A 15,680-nucleotide genomic window follows, 5' to 3' on the forward strand; every position below is an offset into this window, starting at 1 on the left:
TCCCTTTCCACAGTGTTTCTTATCCCATCATCGTCGTCGAGCCAATTGCTTCTCATCTTAACCCACAAAATGTAGCACACCGTCTGCTCCTTAAACGCTCGTCTTCCACAAACAAGCTCACTTAACCTTCCTTAAGATCCGAAGGTATTAGAGCGAGAAGGAGACAGAAGTGCAGGTATGACGCTTCTGAGATTACTAGGTTGAGGTGATCATGTCCTACGGAAGACGAGGGGCCGCGCTACGTGTCGCGCGCTACACGCATCCTATCATGTCAGCGTGAAGCATCGGGCCGTCGGTTGGTCAGCTTTTACGTACCCGAACGATATTTATAGGATTACGTGCTGCAATGGCCATCTCAAATAATACGACGGCCTATCACGTAAGAATGAATCCTGGGACGAATATACTGCTCCTCGGCTTAAATGACGCCATTGAAGTAGTAGGAGAAGTAATGTTGGGTTCTCGGTTTGTGCTCGCGATATCCATCACTAGATGTGCAGCGAGAAATAATGTGAGAGAGAGAGAGAGAGAGAGAGAGAGAGAGAGAGAGAGCAGATGGTTGCTGGTGGCAAGTCTTTCCTATGGCTTGCTTTCTCTTTTGGCAAGTCTTGCTCGCCAACCTGACTCCACCATGGAATTTCCCATATCCGAGAAAGAAAGAACAGAACGGGGAAGGTCTGAGTGCATGGGCCATTAATTCCCCAACTAACCGCTAGCTGCATTGTGATGGAGACGAGATGAGATCTCGAAAGGTAAAAGTGTGGGTTGCTACAAGAAGCAAGCGGAGATATATTTGTGGTGAGGAGGGAGGTCTCGGAAAAGCCCACTGCATCCCATCGATCAAAATGGTGATGGTGGTGGTGGTGGTGGTGGTGGTGGCTAACTGGGCGTGAGAGCGACCGCTTCTCTCTCTTTCCCCATGGAAGATGTTTCCTCACGTTGCGTCATTGTCGACCTTTTTTCTCTCTCTCCCACTTCCGTCGTCTTCTTTGAGCTGGACCACTGGATGGGAGCTCCCACCACCTACATGTCTGCGCATCCAAGCAAGCTCGAGCTCGGGCTCTGCAGTACGAGGATTCCGTTCTGCACTCACTGTGTGATCAAGCAATTGTTTTTATGTTCAAGGAACAAGAGGGCCTCACACTGATCCGATCAGGATTGTGTGCTGCAGTATACCCATTGTGGCCGCTCTGTATAATAGGTAGCTACGCTGCTGCATGCTGCTACGATCCTCCTCGCACGCGCGAACCGCGAAAGCAATTCATCAAAAGCCATGGTGTTCACAGGTGGATACTGAACTGTGCTGGGAAGGTATCTCTATCCCCCGTTCCCTGGATGTTGATCTCTCATCAGCCTCTTCACACTGATCGATCGCTACAAATCCGTAGCCCCGTACTTGGCTCAGCCATAGCCCTGTCACTGTTGACCCTCCCTATCTCTCTCTCTCTCTCTCTCTCTCTCTCTCGCGTCCTGGACGAACTTTTTGGCTGGATGTGGATTGCATGCAAGTCTCGAAAACCTGGAGCTGCGTCAGCTACATGGCTCCTTTTTCGTTGAAGACCGACACTTCCTGCAACCATTAAAACTTGAGATGAAGATCTTGGACTCATTCCTCCAACGAGGATGCTTTATTTTTCGAAGCTTTTTGAAGCCATTAATGTGTCTGTGGAGGCCTTTGGAGATCAGCTTTATGCACTCAGCTGATGCCATGGTCGAGGAGCGATGAGATTGGGGGCGGCAAGCGCCGGTCGCTTTAAAGCTCTCGAATAGAGACGTCTCCATAGGCTTAGAACTATTCTAGTCTCTCTTAAACACAAAATCCTTCCTGTTTAGGCCATAAAATGAGAGTTATCGTTTTGGGAAGGATATATATATATATATATATATATATATATATATATATATATATATATATATATATATATATATATATATATATATATATATATATATATATATATATATAGGATATCATCCTACAAAATACTCATATTTTGGTATTTTAAATCGATATTTCTCTTTTCTTTAAATAATATTCTTATTTTTAAACATATTTAAATTATTCTTAAAAAAATTCACTTATTATAATATTTTGACTTATTATAGTGTTTTTGGCCCTTTACAGTGTTTTGACCATCATAATAAAAATATTATAGAACCTACTTGAAAATAATTATAAATTAGCCAAATGAAATCAAAATACACTAGGATATATTTGATACATCATCCTATGATTCAAATATGTATTTATAATAATTTAGGAACAACACCCAAATAGAAATGAAAAATTGACTTGTCATAGTATTTTGACGAACACTATAAGCCTACTTGAAAACATCGTAAATGATCTAGATGAATTTTTAACCTTAACCAAACTAACTATATAAGTGGTATCATAGTAGTTTACGAGGAATAACAATTAGAGAGGTAAAATATTATGTGACTTATTGTCATACCCTCGAGATAACGTTATAGAGGCATGAATCGATCTTAAAAATATATATAATTTTTCAACTGTCCATAGTCTAAGCCTAGGATTTATAACATAAAATTTGAGGTCATTGGATGCATTCAATTCTCATTCACAACACGCTATAAAATATGTATGGTTTATAATTAATCAACATATCACTTAATAACTTTATAAGACCTAAATCCAAATAAAAAATCTTTAACAATCACTTATAAACTCATAAGATCAATAAAATAATATAATCATAAGATCAACCATTTATCATAAGTTCACATGAACATAAAACTTTCATATTTAACTATCTAAACTTCCAAACATGAAGTATCTTTTAACTTTTGCAACAACGCATCAACTCATAATTTTAGACAACATTACAAGTAAAATGTTCTTTATAAGAACATCTTGTTAAACCACCAAAAAAATACCACAAACTTCTAACATTCTATTGCCTAGCCCAAGACTAACATGAGTGCGAGTGACAATCTAATCTGAAAATTTTATATAGCAACAATACGAGCTACAAAGCTCAATAAATGACTATTATATCTATGATATAGAGATGACAAATCATGTAGCATAAGCATCAAGGTGCAAAGCATATATTCAGTAGTCACTAATATCATTTCAATATATTGATGCTTAACAAGGGAGCAAAGAGCAACATACGAGTATATCAAGAACAATTGCAAGAAACGAGCTCAAATGTAGAGTCATATTTAACATTTCATTCGACTTGATATCATAGGAGCATATAACAATATATAAGTAAATCAAGTTCATAATATAAGGTATGACTTAAGAGCCATGTTTGGAAGTTTATTTGATTCATCGATAACAAGAGAGTAAAGAGTAACTTATAAGCAAGTCAAGGTTTAAAGGCATGTGCTCGAGTATCATATTGATCGGTTCATTTGTCATTGATATCGACATAGCACATAACAGTATATTATAACATCATACTCCTAGTTCTACCCATAGCATGACTAAAGTAAGATATCACATTTCAATTTTTTCTTACTACTATCAATAAGAGTGCAATAGAAGTAGGCAATTTTAAAATTAAAATATACTAACTTACTAAACAAAATGGTAGAGTTTCCTTCTACATAGTGTTTTTGACACTTATACATGATTATAGTCTCTAACAAAATAAAAATACAAACATTACTTGACCAAAATTTATACACACAAAATACTCATAGGTCATCGCCATATCTACACTAGCATAGGCTTACACGTGCTTACTTCTCTAACCAATTACTTGGGTGGGGTACTAATATCCTTATATAGAAAACAAGGTCTATAGTGAGTAATCACTCAGTAAGTATAAGCCTTTAGAGCTTTGTTTAAGTAAACATGCATCATGTCATATATATCATATTTTAAAATCATCATCATAAGATAATTAATAATAAACATCTTATCCCATAACCTCTTTAGCAAGCATAACCCTACAACAAAACACATGCAAATAAAGAAGTAAAATTCTACATCGAAATAATTCAGAATGCTTACATACATATATAGTAAACATAATAAATTTATGAACTTCTACGAGTGAATGATCCTCTATCGACACTCAATAGCACTCGTAAGGTTAGCTACTACTTTCGATGATCGACTGTGTTATATCTAAAACTTCCAAACCTATAAGTCTAGTATCCTAGAGTGGAGTATTCATATAGAACATCCTTGGCGTCTCAAGTCTAAGGACCAGGTACACCATTGGGACAACAAAATCGTTGTCTAACAATGAGGCATCATCAACCATCCAATATTCTATGAGCAGATCAATCAGTGAACTCATTCTCCAATAAGCACCTGCACTATATCCCTAGTGTCCCCACACGAGCAGCTATGAGACCAGTCACCTCCATCATATGTACGGGTATATAATACACTAGTTTGTCCGGTTATCTCGATATCCCTCTCGAGCAACCTATGATTGAGATTATTTAGGGTCTATGTTTAAAGGTAAATAAGTCTCATTAGCGTAGTCTCATCACGATCTGATTCTCATTGCACAGATCCATGGACATCACAATATATATGCATACATGCAACAAGCAATATAAAGGGATAAAATGTCAAAATATAATAAACAAAAAGAATGTGTATCATGTCACACATGTCATCACTCACGTAATTGGCATGCAAGCACCTATGACTAGCAATAGTTTCTATGATCACTATCTTGTAGCGAATTAAAATTATACTTACTTGATTGAACTAAAAAATGATGATGCCAATGAAAGATCACATTCCCTAATAATCGAGTATGCTAGAGAGTGATACACTTATCAAATTAAGAGTACAGAGTTAAGATACATTAACTAAGAACTTTATCTCTTGAATTATCGATTTATAACAATTCATTACAATAATCCATATAATAAGTTTAATAAAATCTCTTATAAAACAAACTATACTTAAGTTAAAAATTTATCTAGATTCCACTATTAAATTTTCTAACAATTCACTCTATAATCAAATTAACTAGCTAACCAAACAAACTTGAATTATTATAAAATTTTATAGAAAACTAGAAGACATATAAAATTAAATATACATCAAATTTTAGTTTTAAACTGAATTATTTAGAGGCTAAATTACCCTCCTAATTCAACTACTAACACTTATTCTGTTATGTTGAAATTGGGTTAGGATTATAACTTATAAATCTCATAACTTAGTGCACAGAAGTGGTATTTACTTGATTTTAAATCTCATGAAACCCTAAGAGAATATTTTAAAACATATCAAAAGGATGGAACCTAATCACATCCTTAAATGGGTTAATTCTAACTCGAATAAAATCTCTTCTTAGAAAATAAAAGAATTGAGTATATTAAATTGAAATAGTAATAACTCTATACATTAATCTTATATTAAAGTTATACTAGAGGTTTTAGAACCATAAGAGAATCATTCAAAATATATCTAAAAATCAAAGATAAATTCAAAATCTAAGTGACTCAAAAGCAACAGAAAAAAACTATATATAATTTGTAAAATTAGAATTTAGGTATAGCAAGGGAAGAATTAGTTTTTTCTTATCTCAATCTTCCGTAGAGTTGGGTTTTCTGACTTGTATGGATTATCAGGTTCGTAAAGAGAAAGAGATCAAAATTAAATTAGAGGTGGTTAAGAGGTTATTTTAAGGTGAATGGTTTAATCTCATTAGGCCTCATTTGAATTTTTTATTTATATAATTTTAATTGAGCTTAATTTAGTTCAGACAAAGATAATATTTTTGATATAAACTCATCTTTTAATCTCATTTATATATCTTAATATTTCGTATGTACTTTTCTCTGATTTGCATCTTCATTTAATTTTTTATTACTCCATCCATGTATCTTATAATCTTCCGCATACATAATATTTAAAGCTCAAACTTTCTTACGTTAATTATGATCAAACTCATTCAAATTCGCTAAAGGTCGATAAAATTCAATCATCATTTTTAATCATGTATGCTTATTACTATAACCTAACTTCATATTTAAGTCCACTAGTTGGCCTTTTGCGTTATATTTAATGTAAACACTAATGCTTATGCATGCTCAACCAATATTTTATAGAATACTAAGAATAATATTTTTGGAAAGTATGTACTTCATTCTTAAAAATCAAAGATATGAGTATGTCATTTATCATATTTATGAAGCAAACACATCATAAATAATATCATGAATTAAAAGTAGCATATACATATTATTTGTGCCTCTATTAGCATGCTAGTTATAATTTGAGTCTCGAACACTATACATATGATCATATCAAACTTAAAATATAAAACATAATCTTAAGTATCATGTTTGATATTTCGTTTGATTCATTAATGACAAAGGAGAAAATGTAATATATGAGCATATCGAAGTCAAAATGCAGACATAATCTCAAGAGCAAAGTCATATTTGATATTTCAGTCAATCCATTGATATCCAAGAAGCATATAACAATATATAAGCAAATCATGATCATAATGTAAGGTATATTGATATCAAAAAAATATATAGCAACATATGAGCAAATCAATATCATATATAAAGCATGAGTTCAAGAGGCATATATAATATTTCATTCAATTCATTTTTCACTTATATCAACATATAAGCATATCAGCATATCAAAGAAACATCAAATATAAAATGAGAACATAACATAGTAAAATATCATCCATTTCTGAGTGTCCACTATAGGAAAGCTCATCATGTCTCCACAATATAATATAATCTTTTTTTTATTTTTGATAAAAGATCCATAATACTCTACAAACACGGAAGTATAAAAAGGAAGTTCTGATGAAGAAAATAAAAATATACTGAAAACACATGTGAAATGAAAAAGTTATATATATGGACATACGAAATAATATTAAAGGTAACTTGAACATATACATAGTTTAGTTAATTATAGTTAAGATCAATGGCTGTTAAAAGTTTAATTAGCAACATAAGTCTCATTTAAAGATGAATCTTAGCTGAAATTAAGTTCCAAAAGGTAAAAGCAAGAATTGGTAAATTGAAGTACAATCTGTTTTGGCAAAAATTATAAGGTAAGATGCACAAGATGTTCGGAGAAGCAATTATACTCCAATTTTTTTAAACAAGACATTGACATAAAGATATAAGAGTCTAGTTTTCAACATAAAAAAGTTTACTCAATTTTAAACTTTATACTGAACATTATAGTTGAAACAATACAGCTAGGTCAAAATTCTTAAAATTTTAACATTGTAATTTGAGTGAGGTTGATGCTATTGGAAAGAGGTAAAGTTTTACAAATTATTGATAGACAACAAGGAATCAAAGATAAAAAAAATACTATAGAATGAGAAAAACACTTGTCTTAATAAAAAATAATTTCTAAAGATGTTGAACTAGTCCAAAATCCTCAAGCAAGAAGACCTTACTTATTCTCCTCCTTTTAATTATTCCCTTCACTTCTCTTTTCTTTTCATATTTTTCTCCTCCACTAACTTATCATAAGAACTTTCACAAATCATATCCAATTAGGTCCCTAACATTAATCCTCTAATATAAAATTACTTAATATAAGAAATTATTAAATAAATTATCATATTAAATTAATAAAAAAATCATACACTAAATAATTCAAAATTGAAGGATATTACAATTATAATATTTTCAATAGCATTTACAATGTTTTTAGTACCTCAACAAAAATACTATAACCACTATTGGAAAAACACTATAAATGAGCCAAATAAAAATACAATGATAGTTTAAAATAAAAATGCCCCTCAACCACTCTTAACACATATTATACTTTTTAAAATTCTTCAATTTTTAAAAGATATTGCAAATAATTTACAAAGACTTAAATGACCATTGTTTCTATTTTATTTATTTTATCCTTTAAAAGCTTGAAATTAAGTTCTTTTTAAAATTTGCCCCATCTATGATGAATTTACAAACATTTTGTGCCAAAAGATACTTGAATATTATTAGAGTATGTTTTGTGACATTTTTAGAAAAGAAAAGTTTGGAGATCTAAGTCATACTATTTTTGAAAATGATCTTTAAAAACAGTGTAACTCACCTCTCCTGTTTTTTGAAAATTCCTAAATTTTCAAGAAATCTTAGATTTGATTTACAAAGGTCTAAATGATTATTTTTATATTTTAAATCTTTAACAAATATTTTTTTTTATTTACTTTAATCCTTTAAAACTCGAAATCATGTCATTATTTTGTGTTAATCTTATTGTGTTATAATATTTATACTTATGATTTTAATATTAATTTTTGTTTTTATTTTTATAAATATAAATATAAATAATAGTATTTTTTGTTTATTAGTCATTATTGATTTGGGACATTTTGGGTAGGTTAAACCGATTCAATTGAATAAGTTGGTTCGATTGAATGAATTGGTTTTTAAATAAAGCATATATTGGTCCCATATGAGTTTGAAAAAGGATAAAATAAATAAATAAATAAAACTAGGATTTTTTAAAGAAACTTATCTATTTTTTTACCTATCAAAATTAATTAAAAATATTTCTAAATAATAACCTAACTGAGATATATGTGAGCCAATAATTCTGTAGTAGCAAAATGAATATATATATATATATATATATATATATATATATATATATATATATATATGATCGTCGTGACATTATCATTATTGATATTATTGATAACGATCACGATGATGATTGATGGTGATTGACGAGTACGTAAGGTTTGTCTATTTATTATTATTTATCGATTCATTTAAAAATAAAATTCTTTTTTTATTTATTTAAATGGCTTATTATCAGCACTGTAGGCAAATTATAAGTCAATCAACACAAAACGATTCTTTTCTTCCCAACTTCGACCAAGTCCAATAATATTAAGATAAGAGTTCGATTGGCAAAGACTCTGCTAACTTAATACTCTATATTTATGCGATTTCAATTACAAACAATCATCGAATTATCTTGATGGGAATCCAATGGGCTTTGCTCTTCGTTCTAAAGGCCCAATAGTTCAGTAATATTTGGGGATAACGAGGGCGTGTGTGGTAAATAGCAGTAATTATCATAATATCTATCAACATCCAATTATACCGCCACAACCTCCTTCCTTTGTGTCGAGGGTCTTCCTGTGCCCCTCTCCCCCAACTCTTACCACCTCAAACCCTAATTCTCGATCCTTTCTATTTCGCCTTCCTCCTTCTCCGCCCCCTTAATTTCTGAAACCGTATTCCCATAGTTGCAGCGCAAGGTTTCTTCGACATGGCGTCGGACCCGAACCTGGGGTTCCTGACGAAGCGGGACACGGAGGTGAAGCTCCCGCGGCCGACCCGCGTGAAGAACAAGACCCCGGCGACCATCCAGATCACCGCCGAGCAGATCCTGCGGGAGGCCCGGGAGCGGCAGGAGCCCGAGATCCGCCCTCCCAAGCAGAAGATCACCGACGTCCACGAGCTCGCCGACTACCGCCTCCGCAAGCGCAAGGAGTTCGAGGACCTTATCCGCCGCGCCCGCTGGAACACTGGCGCTTGGGTCAAGTACGCCGCCTGGGAGGAGTCCCAGGGCGACTTCGCCCGCGCCCGCTCCGTCTGGGAGCGCGTCCTTGAGGTCGACTACCGCAATCCCACCCTGTGGCTCAAGTATGCGGAGCTCGAGATGCGCCACCGCTTCGTCAACCATGCTCGCAACGTCTGGGACCGCGCCGTTGCGCTCCTACCCCGCGTCGATCAGCTATGGTACAAGTACATCCACATGGAAGAGATGCTCGGCGACGTCGCCGGCGCCCGCCAGATATTCGAGCGCTGGATGGACTGGCACCCCGACACCCAAGGCTGGCTCTCCTACATCAAGTTCGAGCTGCGGTACAATGAGGTCGACCGGGCACGTGCCATCTACGAACGATTTGTCGCCGACCACCCCCGCCCCTCCTCTTTCATCAAGTATGCCAAGTTCGAGGCCAAGCGCGGTGAGATCTCCCGTGCCCGTGCCATTTATGAGCGTGCTGTCGACCTCCTCTCCGATGATGAGGAGGCTGAGCAGCTCTTCGTTGCCTTTGCCGAGTTTGAGGAGTGGTGCAAGGAGACTGAGCGAGCCCGATGCATCTACCGCTTTTCCCTTGACCACGTGCCCAAGGGGAGGGCGGAGGAGCTCTACAGGAAGTATGTCGCATTTGAGAAGCAGTACGGTGACCGGAAGGGGATTGAGGATGCCATTGTCAGCAAGAGGAGGTTCCAGTATGAGGAGGAGGTGAGAAAGAACCCTTTGAATTATGACTGCTGGTTCGATTATATAAGGCTGGAGGAGAGTGTTGGGAACAAGGATATGGTGAGGGAGGTGTATGAGAGAGCAATCGCCAATGTGCCTCCAGCAGAGGAGAAGCGGTACTGGCAAAGATACATCTACTTGTGGTATGCCTTCTTATCCAATTGATGGTTGTATTATGGGCCCTTATTTACTAAGAGTTTCCCAAAATTTTGGCTTTTCTTGTCCCTTTTTGTTTTGGTAGTTTTCCTTATCAATTTCCTCTTTGATCTATTGTTTTTTTTTGTATCATAGGATAAACTATGCATTGTATGAAGAACTTGATGCCCAAGACATGGATAGAACAAGAGAGGTTTACAGGTAATCATCAACATCTTCAAGAAAGTTGTTTTTTTTCTTTAAATATGAAAAGAATAATGAATCAGATGTAGTTGCCAAAGTGTATGTGGGCCTAAACGAGGCAATGGTTATTGCAATTCAGCTCAAGGACAGTGTTGTAAAGATATATAGTTCTGATCTATGTGAGTTATGTATCTATTTTTCTGACTTATCCACGAGAAAAAGATTCTTATATCATATAGAAGGACACGATGTTGCATCACTGTTATGTTTATTATGAGGCTTAGGAGCTTCACAGCTAATTAATAATACACATCATCTGCTTTAGTTTTGTCATTAATATTCTCTCTTTTTTGTTTGTGTTGTGGCTCCATTTCTTTTTCTTGTTCGATACACACACTCGTATGAATCTCATAAATGGAAGCTTGTTAAGCTTAAACATGGTCTCGAGATTATTCCCTCAGATTTTCTCTTTACAATCAATTTCCTAAGGAAGTTATCAGGCAGTTCTTGATTACAACTCTATTGTTGCTTTTGCCCTTTTACCCATTTTTGGACTTGCATGAGATATTTTTATTTTATTTTTTTGAACTTGTTAATTTAGTTGATAGTTAACTCATTGTGTTTTCTTCCAGCCACTAAGTTCATTATGTGTACAAAACAAAAACACATGATACTCTGTCAATATTTCATGCTATACATTGAAATTATTTTAATGTATCTTTGCAATTGGTCCAGGGAATGCCTTAAATTGATACCTCACAAGAAGTTTTCATTTGCCAAAATATGGCTCATGGCAGCCCAATTTGAGATAAGGCAAATGAATCTAAAGGGTGCACGGAAAATCTTGGGCAATGCTATTGGAATGGCTCCAAAGGATAAGGTATGTCATACCTGCTAACCCTCGGTATGATATTATCTGTAGAAATGAAGATGCTTCAGAAGTTTTCTTTTTGTAATCAAGTGGAACTTTGTCTAATGTTCTTTTGTATTACAACAGATATTTAAGAAGTATATTGAGATTGAACTGCAACTAGGAAACATAACTCGTTGCAGAACTTTGTATCAAAAGTATCTCGAGTGGGCTCCTGCAAACTGCTATGCTTGGTGTAAATATGCTGAGTTGGAAAGGTCATTGAGTGAAACAGAGCGAGCTCGATCGTTATTTGAGCTTGCAATTGCTCAACCTGCACTGGACATGCCAGAGCTGCTCTGGAAGGTATGTAATCTAAACTGTTTCTTTTCATTTATATGATTTCTTTAAATACACCAAGTATAGTTTTATTGCAAAGCACATGGAAAGTGCTTAAAACTAAAGGATCTCGTGACATAAGATCGGAAACAAAGTTTCATGTACTTGGTGATTTTAATAGCAGGATGGCATAATTAAAAAAAAAAAATCTAAAGATAATGAAATGAACCCTAGGCAAAGAAAGATAGGTGACTTTTATCTTGCTCATATGCAGGATTCTATTTGTTTGTCTTGTCTTAAAGAAGTAAAATCTCGTGACTAATAAAAGGTGCATCTGGTCAACTACTGCAAAAACCCTCGTTTCAAGCTTTGTGTAGTTTTAGTTTGATATAGACATTTCCACCCTCATTGACTTCTCTGCTGCCAAATTGCTCTTTGTTTGCTGTTTTAAGTTGTGAGCATTTCCATCTTATCATTGTGTTTTTTGTTAATACCAAGATGCCTTACATGAACTTGGTGATTTTATGGATACCCTTATATACATAATGCTGCTTTCTAATTTTGTTGCCTGGTAGTGGTGTGTTGGTAAGCAGCATGGCATGATTTTCTTTGAAGGACTCTGTTTCCGTGCAAGAAAGAGACTTGTGGAGAAACATAGATTAAAATTTATGTTGTTCGCTTATATGATAACCGATAATATTACTTTATCTTGTCTGAAAGTAGATTTTATCACATGGATGCTTGTGATTACAAATGGGGCATCTGGTCTTAGGCAATGCAACTCTCTTTCCATCTTGACCCATACCCCACTAGTGCATAGATTTCCTACCAGTTTCACTGATCAGCTTTTTTTCAAATAACCTGTAATTTATTGGATAACACTTGTGGATCACCTTATCAACCAATCCAGAATACCCATGTCTTTCTTATATTTGTGCATCAATAGTTATTTATTCTGCTCCACAGATATCTATAAATGCAGGGATACAAATTTGATCGGCAATCATGGTACATTTTGTCCACATCGTAATCTTAGACAAGGTAGTCTTATCCAAATAGTACAGACCTTTTTATCCCCTGTTTTCACATAACTTCACCATGTGTCCATGGTTTTTAAAACTTATGGCCTTCTAAGAACCAAAATCCCATTTTTGTTTAGTTTGTTTTGCATCCTCCTCTATAATTAGAGATGAAAATTTTTTAATCAAGCATTACATTATCACTGCACCATAAAAATTTCATCTTGCACAGGCATGCCTTTGCATAGGTTGAAAAGGAATCATCTCCATTTTATAGCTATAGAACATGTTATCCATTGTTTTCTTATTAACTTATTCATTATCCAGTCTACCTGCGTCCTCATAATTCAGACTTCGGAACAAATATAAAGAAAGCCTGTAGTTAAGGAGGTTTTCTCCCTAAGCTTTTATAATTGCATTATTTCTTTTCTTTAGCAGCTATGGGTAATGGATTATGAATCCTTTGGTCATTTATCCCAAATTCGTCTTTTCATGCATCAGTACTTTGTATCTTTTTTTTTTTCAAGTATTTTGTATCTTTCATTTTGCCAGATATTAGAGAATCTTGCAATCCAGAATCCCTAACTAAAGAAGGGAAGTCATGAATTACCTTTGTACATGAACCCATTAGAACTAAAGATGGTCTCTAGGCAATTATGCCAGTTTTGCAATTTGGGACTACGACTACAAGTAATTCTCAAATTAGGACTAATATCAGCATGACAGTTTCTCCAAGTATTACAGAACTAAACATTTGTTGTTACACCTGTATGACCAAGCAACTCCAACTTATTCTAAACCTACTCGAATTGATCAGATCATACATACATCATAATGACAAAGCCAGAGTATGCTTGCTCTTTATGGATCTCTGTTCAGTTGTTATAATTCATAGATACTTTTTAACAATCTAAACATTAGAAGTTCTTGGGTTCTTGCAACCAAATGTTGGTTTTTTTGGTATTCATATAACTTGCATATAACTTTAGATTATTAATTGGTAAAATAAGTAATGTGCATTACTCCTTATATTCAGTTCCTTTTTTGGTTATATATTAAAAAAGATAGCATTTGGTAGTCAATTATTATCTTGTTCACTTGTGCTCTGAAATGTGTAACTGATTCAGCAAAATCAACCACTGTAAGACCACTCTACCCAAACTCAAAAGATTTTGTCAACAAATGATCTCTCACATGTATTTGGTTTTATAATAATCTTTTTCTTCAGACTGACATATGATTTATTCTTGTACTTGAGATAAGATTGCTTGTCTCTTTTTATGCTGCAAGTGTGCACATAGTTGAAAGAACTTTTTTACATGAGATAGATGTTTTTCCCTAAAATAAGGTGCAGTTGTTGATAAGCTTTAGTAATGGCTATTTGTTATATAGGGAAGTTCAATTCCCTTTCTGTTGTATATGGATATTTTGGCTTTTCCGTGATATGTAGTTTAGCATCATTATCATTTTCCTGGCATCACAGGCATATATCGACTTTGAGATATCAGAGGGAGAATATGAGCGAACAAGGCAGCTCTATGAGAGGCTACTTGATCGAACAAAGCACTTGAAAGTGTGGATTAGTTATGCCAAGTTTGAGGCTTCAGCTGGTGGGGACGATGAGGAGACAGATGATGAAGTTTTGGAGAAGAATGATATAAACAATGAAGAGCGACAAAGGAAGCGGATCGAAAGATCCCGAGGTAATTTGTAATTCAATTTTGCTTTGCTTGTAGTCAGATGTGGATGACTAAAGTTTTTAACTGGATATGTTCAACATCTTGTGGAATGGAGGTAGCTTAATTTTTCATGATTATTCCAACAGGTGTTTTTGAAAGGGCATTTGATTACTTCAGAACAAGTGCCCCTGAATTGAAGGAGGAAAGGGCAATGCTTTTGGAAGATTGGTTGAATACGGAAAGTAGTTTTGGAAGTCTTGGAGATGTTAGTTTAGTGCAAAAGAAATTGCCTAGGAAGGTAAAGAAGAGAAGACCTATATCATCTGAAGATGGAACTCCTGCTGGGTATGCTTATCCCACCATCTTTACTACATTGAAGATCTATTGGTTTCTTCTACTTGTGATGTTTGAATTTGAGCTGACAGAAAGGTGATTCTGGTGCAGGTTTGAGGAGTACATTGATTACATTTTCGCTGATGAAGTAGCTATGGCACCTAATCTGAAGATAATGGAAGCAGCATACAAATGGAAAAGACAGAAACTTGGGGCAGATGATGATTGAGAAGTCAAATGCGATGTGCTTCGTGGCTTTGTACCATTCCTCTTTCAAGGAGCCTATCATGTGGATGCATATGCTCGAGTTTTCACTCAGATGACTAAATTCTATTGGAAAGTAAGTCCTGTCATTTGCAATATCCCTTTATCCCATGTAACTGTAACAAAATACACTTCCTGATGATCAAACTGCAAGTGCGGCCATCCCTTATAAACTTCTCTCGAAGCTGCAAAAGTTTGAAACTTCCCTGTGGATCGAGTTTTTGCCAAAATTTGTTAGGTTAGTTTGGTTTATATTACCCTACCAATATGTAAAGAATGTGCTTATATTAAACCGGGGATTTTCAGGGCTGTGTAATCTTACTTTGTTTTCCTTTGACATTGATGGAGACTTGAATCCATCTCGGGGAAAGCTGATGCTGGATTTGTGATCAGGGATGAACATTAATTGTATTCTTCGAGCTGGGTTAGTGTGTTTTTCTGCTGGCTGCCTCTTATCAGTATGGAAAGATTTGGAGACTGCTGCTTGTGATCTGAGGGTGCAGTATGTTATTGCTGTCTCACTCTCTCTAACTTACCTAGGATGCGAGGATATCATTGCTGCTTAACAGGTTTGAGATTTATGATGAAGGCAGTGGTACTATATCTGCGGATTGATTGTCCGACGA

General features: G+C 35.0%; 1 protein-coding gene across 1 annotated transcript; it reads left to right on the forward strand.

The window, feature by feature from the left end:
* The first annotated feature begins 9,065 nt into the window (after nucleotides 1-9,065).
* On the forward strand, nucleotides 9,066-15,489 carry LOC135652900 (uncharacterized). Its single transcript, XM_065174222.1, has 7 exons — nucleotides 9,066-10,374; nucleotides 10,523-10,588; nucleotides 11,306-11,450; nucleotides 11,568-11,786; nucleotides 14,262-14,481; nucleotides 14,604-14,802; nucleotides 14,902-15,489. The coding sequence occupies exons 1-7, from the start codon at nucleotides 9,230-9,232 to the stop codon at nucleotides 15,017-15,019; spliced, it is 2,112 nt and encodes a 703-aa protein (XP_065030294.1). The 5' UTR covers nucleotides 9,066-9,229; the 3' UTR covers nucleotides 15,020-15,489.
* Nucleotides 15,490-15,680: the final 191 nt, after the last annotated feature.

The sequence above is a fragment of the Musa acuminata genome, chromosome BXJ1-4 (genome assembly GCF_036884655.1).
Source record: "Musa acuminata AAA Group cultivar baxijiao chromosome BXJ1-4, Cavendish_Baxijiao_AAA, whole genome shotgun sequence".
NCBI classification, from domain to species: Eukaryota; Viridiplantae; Streptophyta; class Magnoliopsida; order Zingiberales; family Musaceae; genus Musa; species Musa acuminata.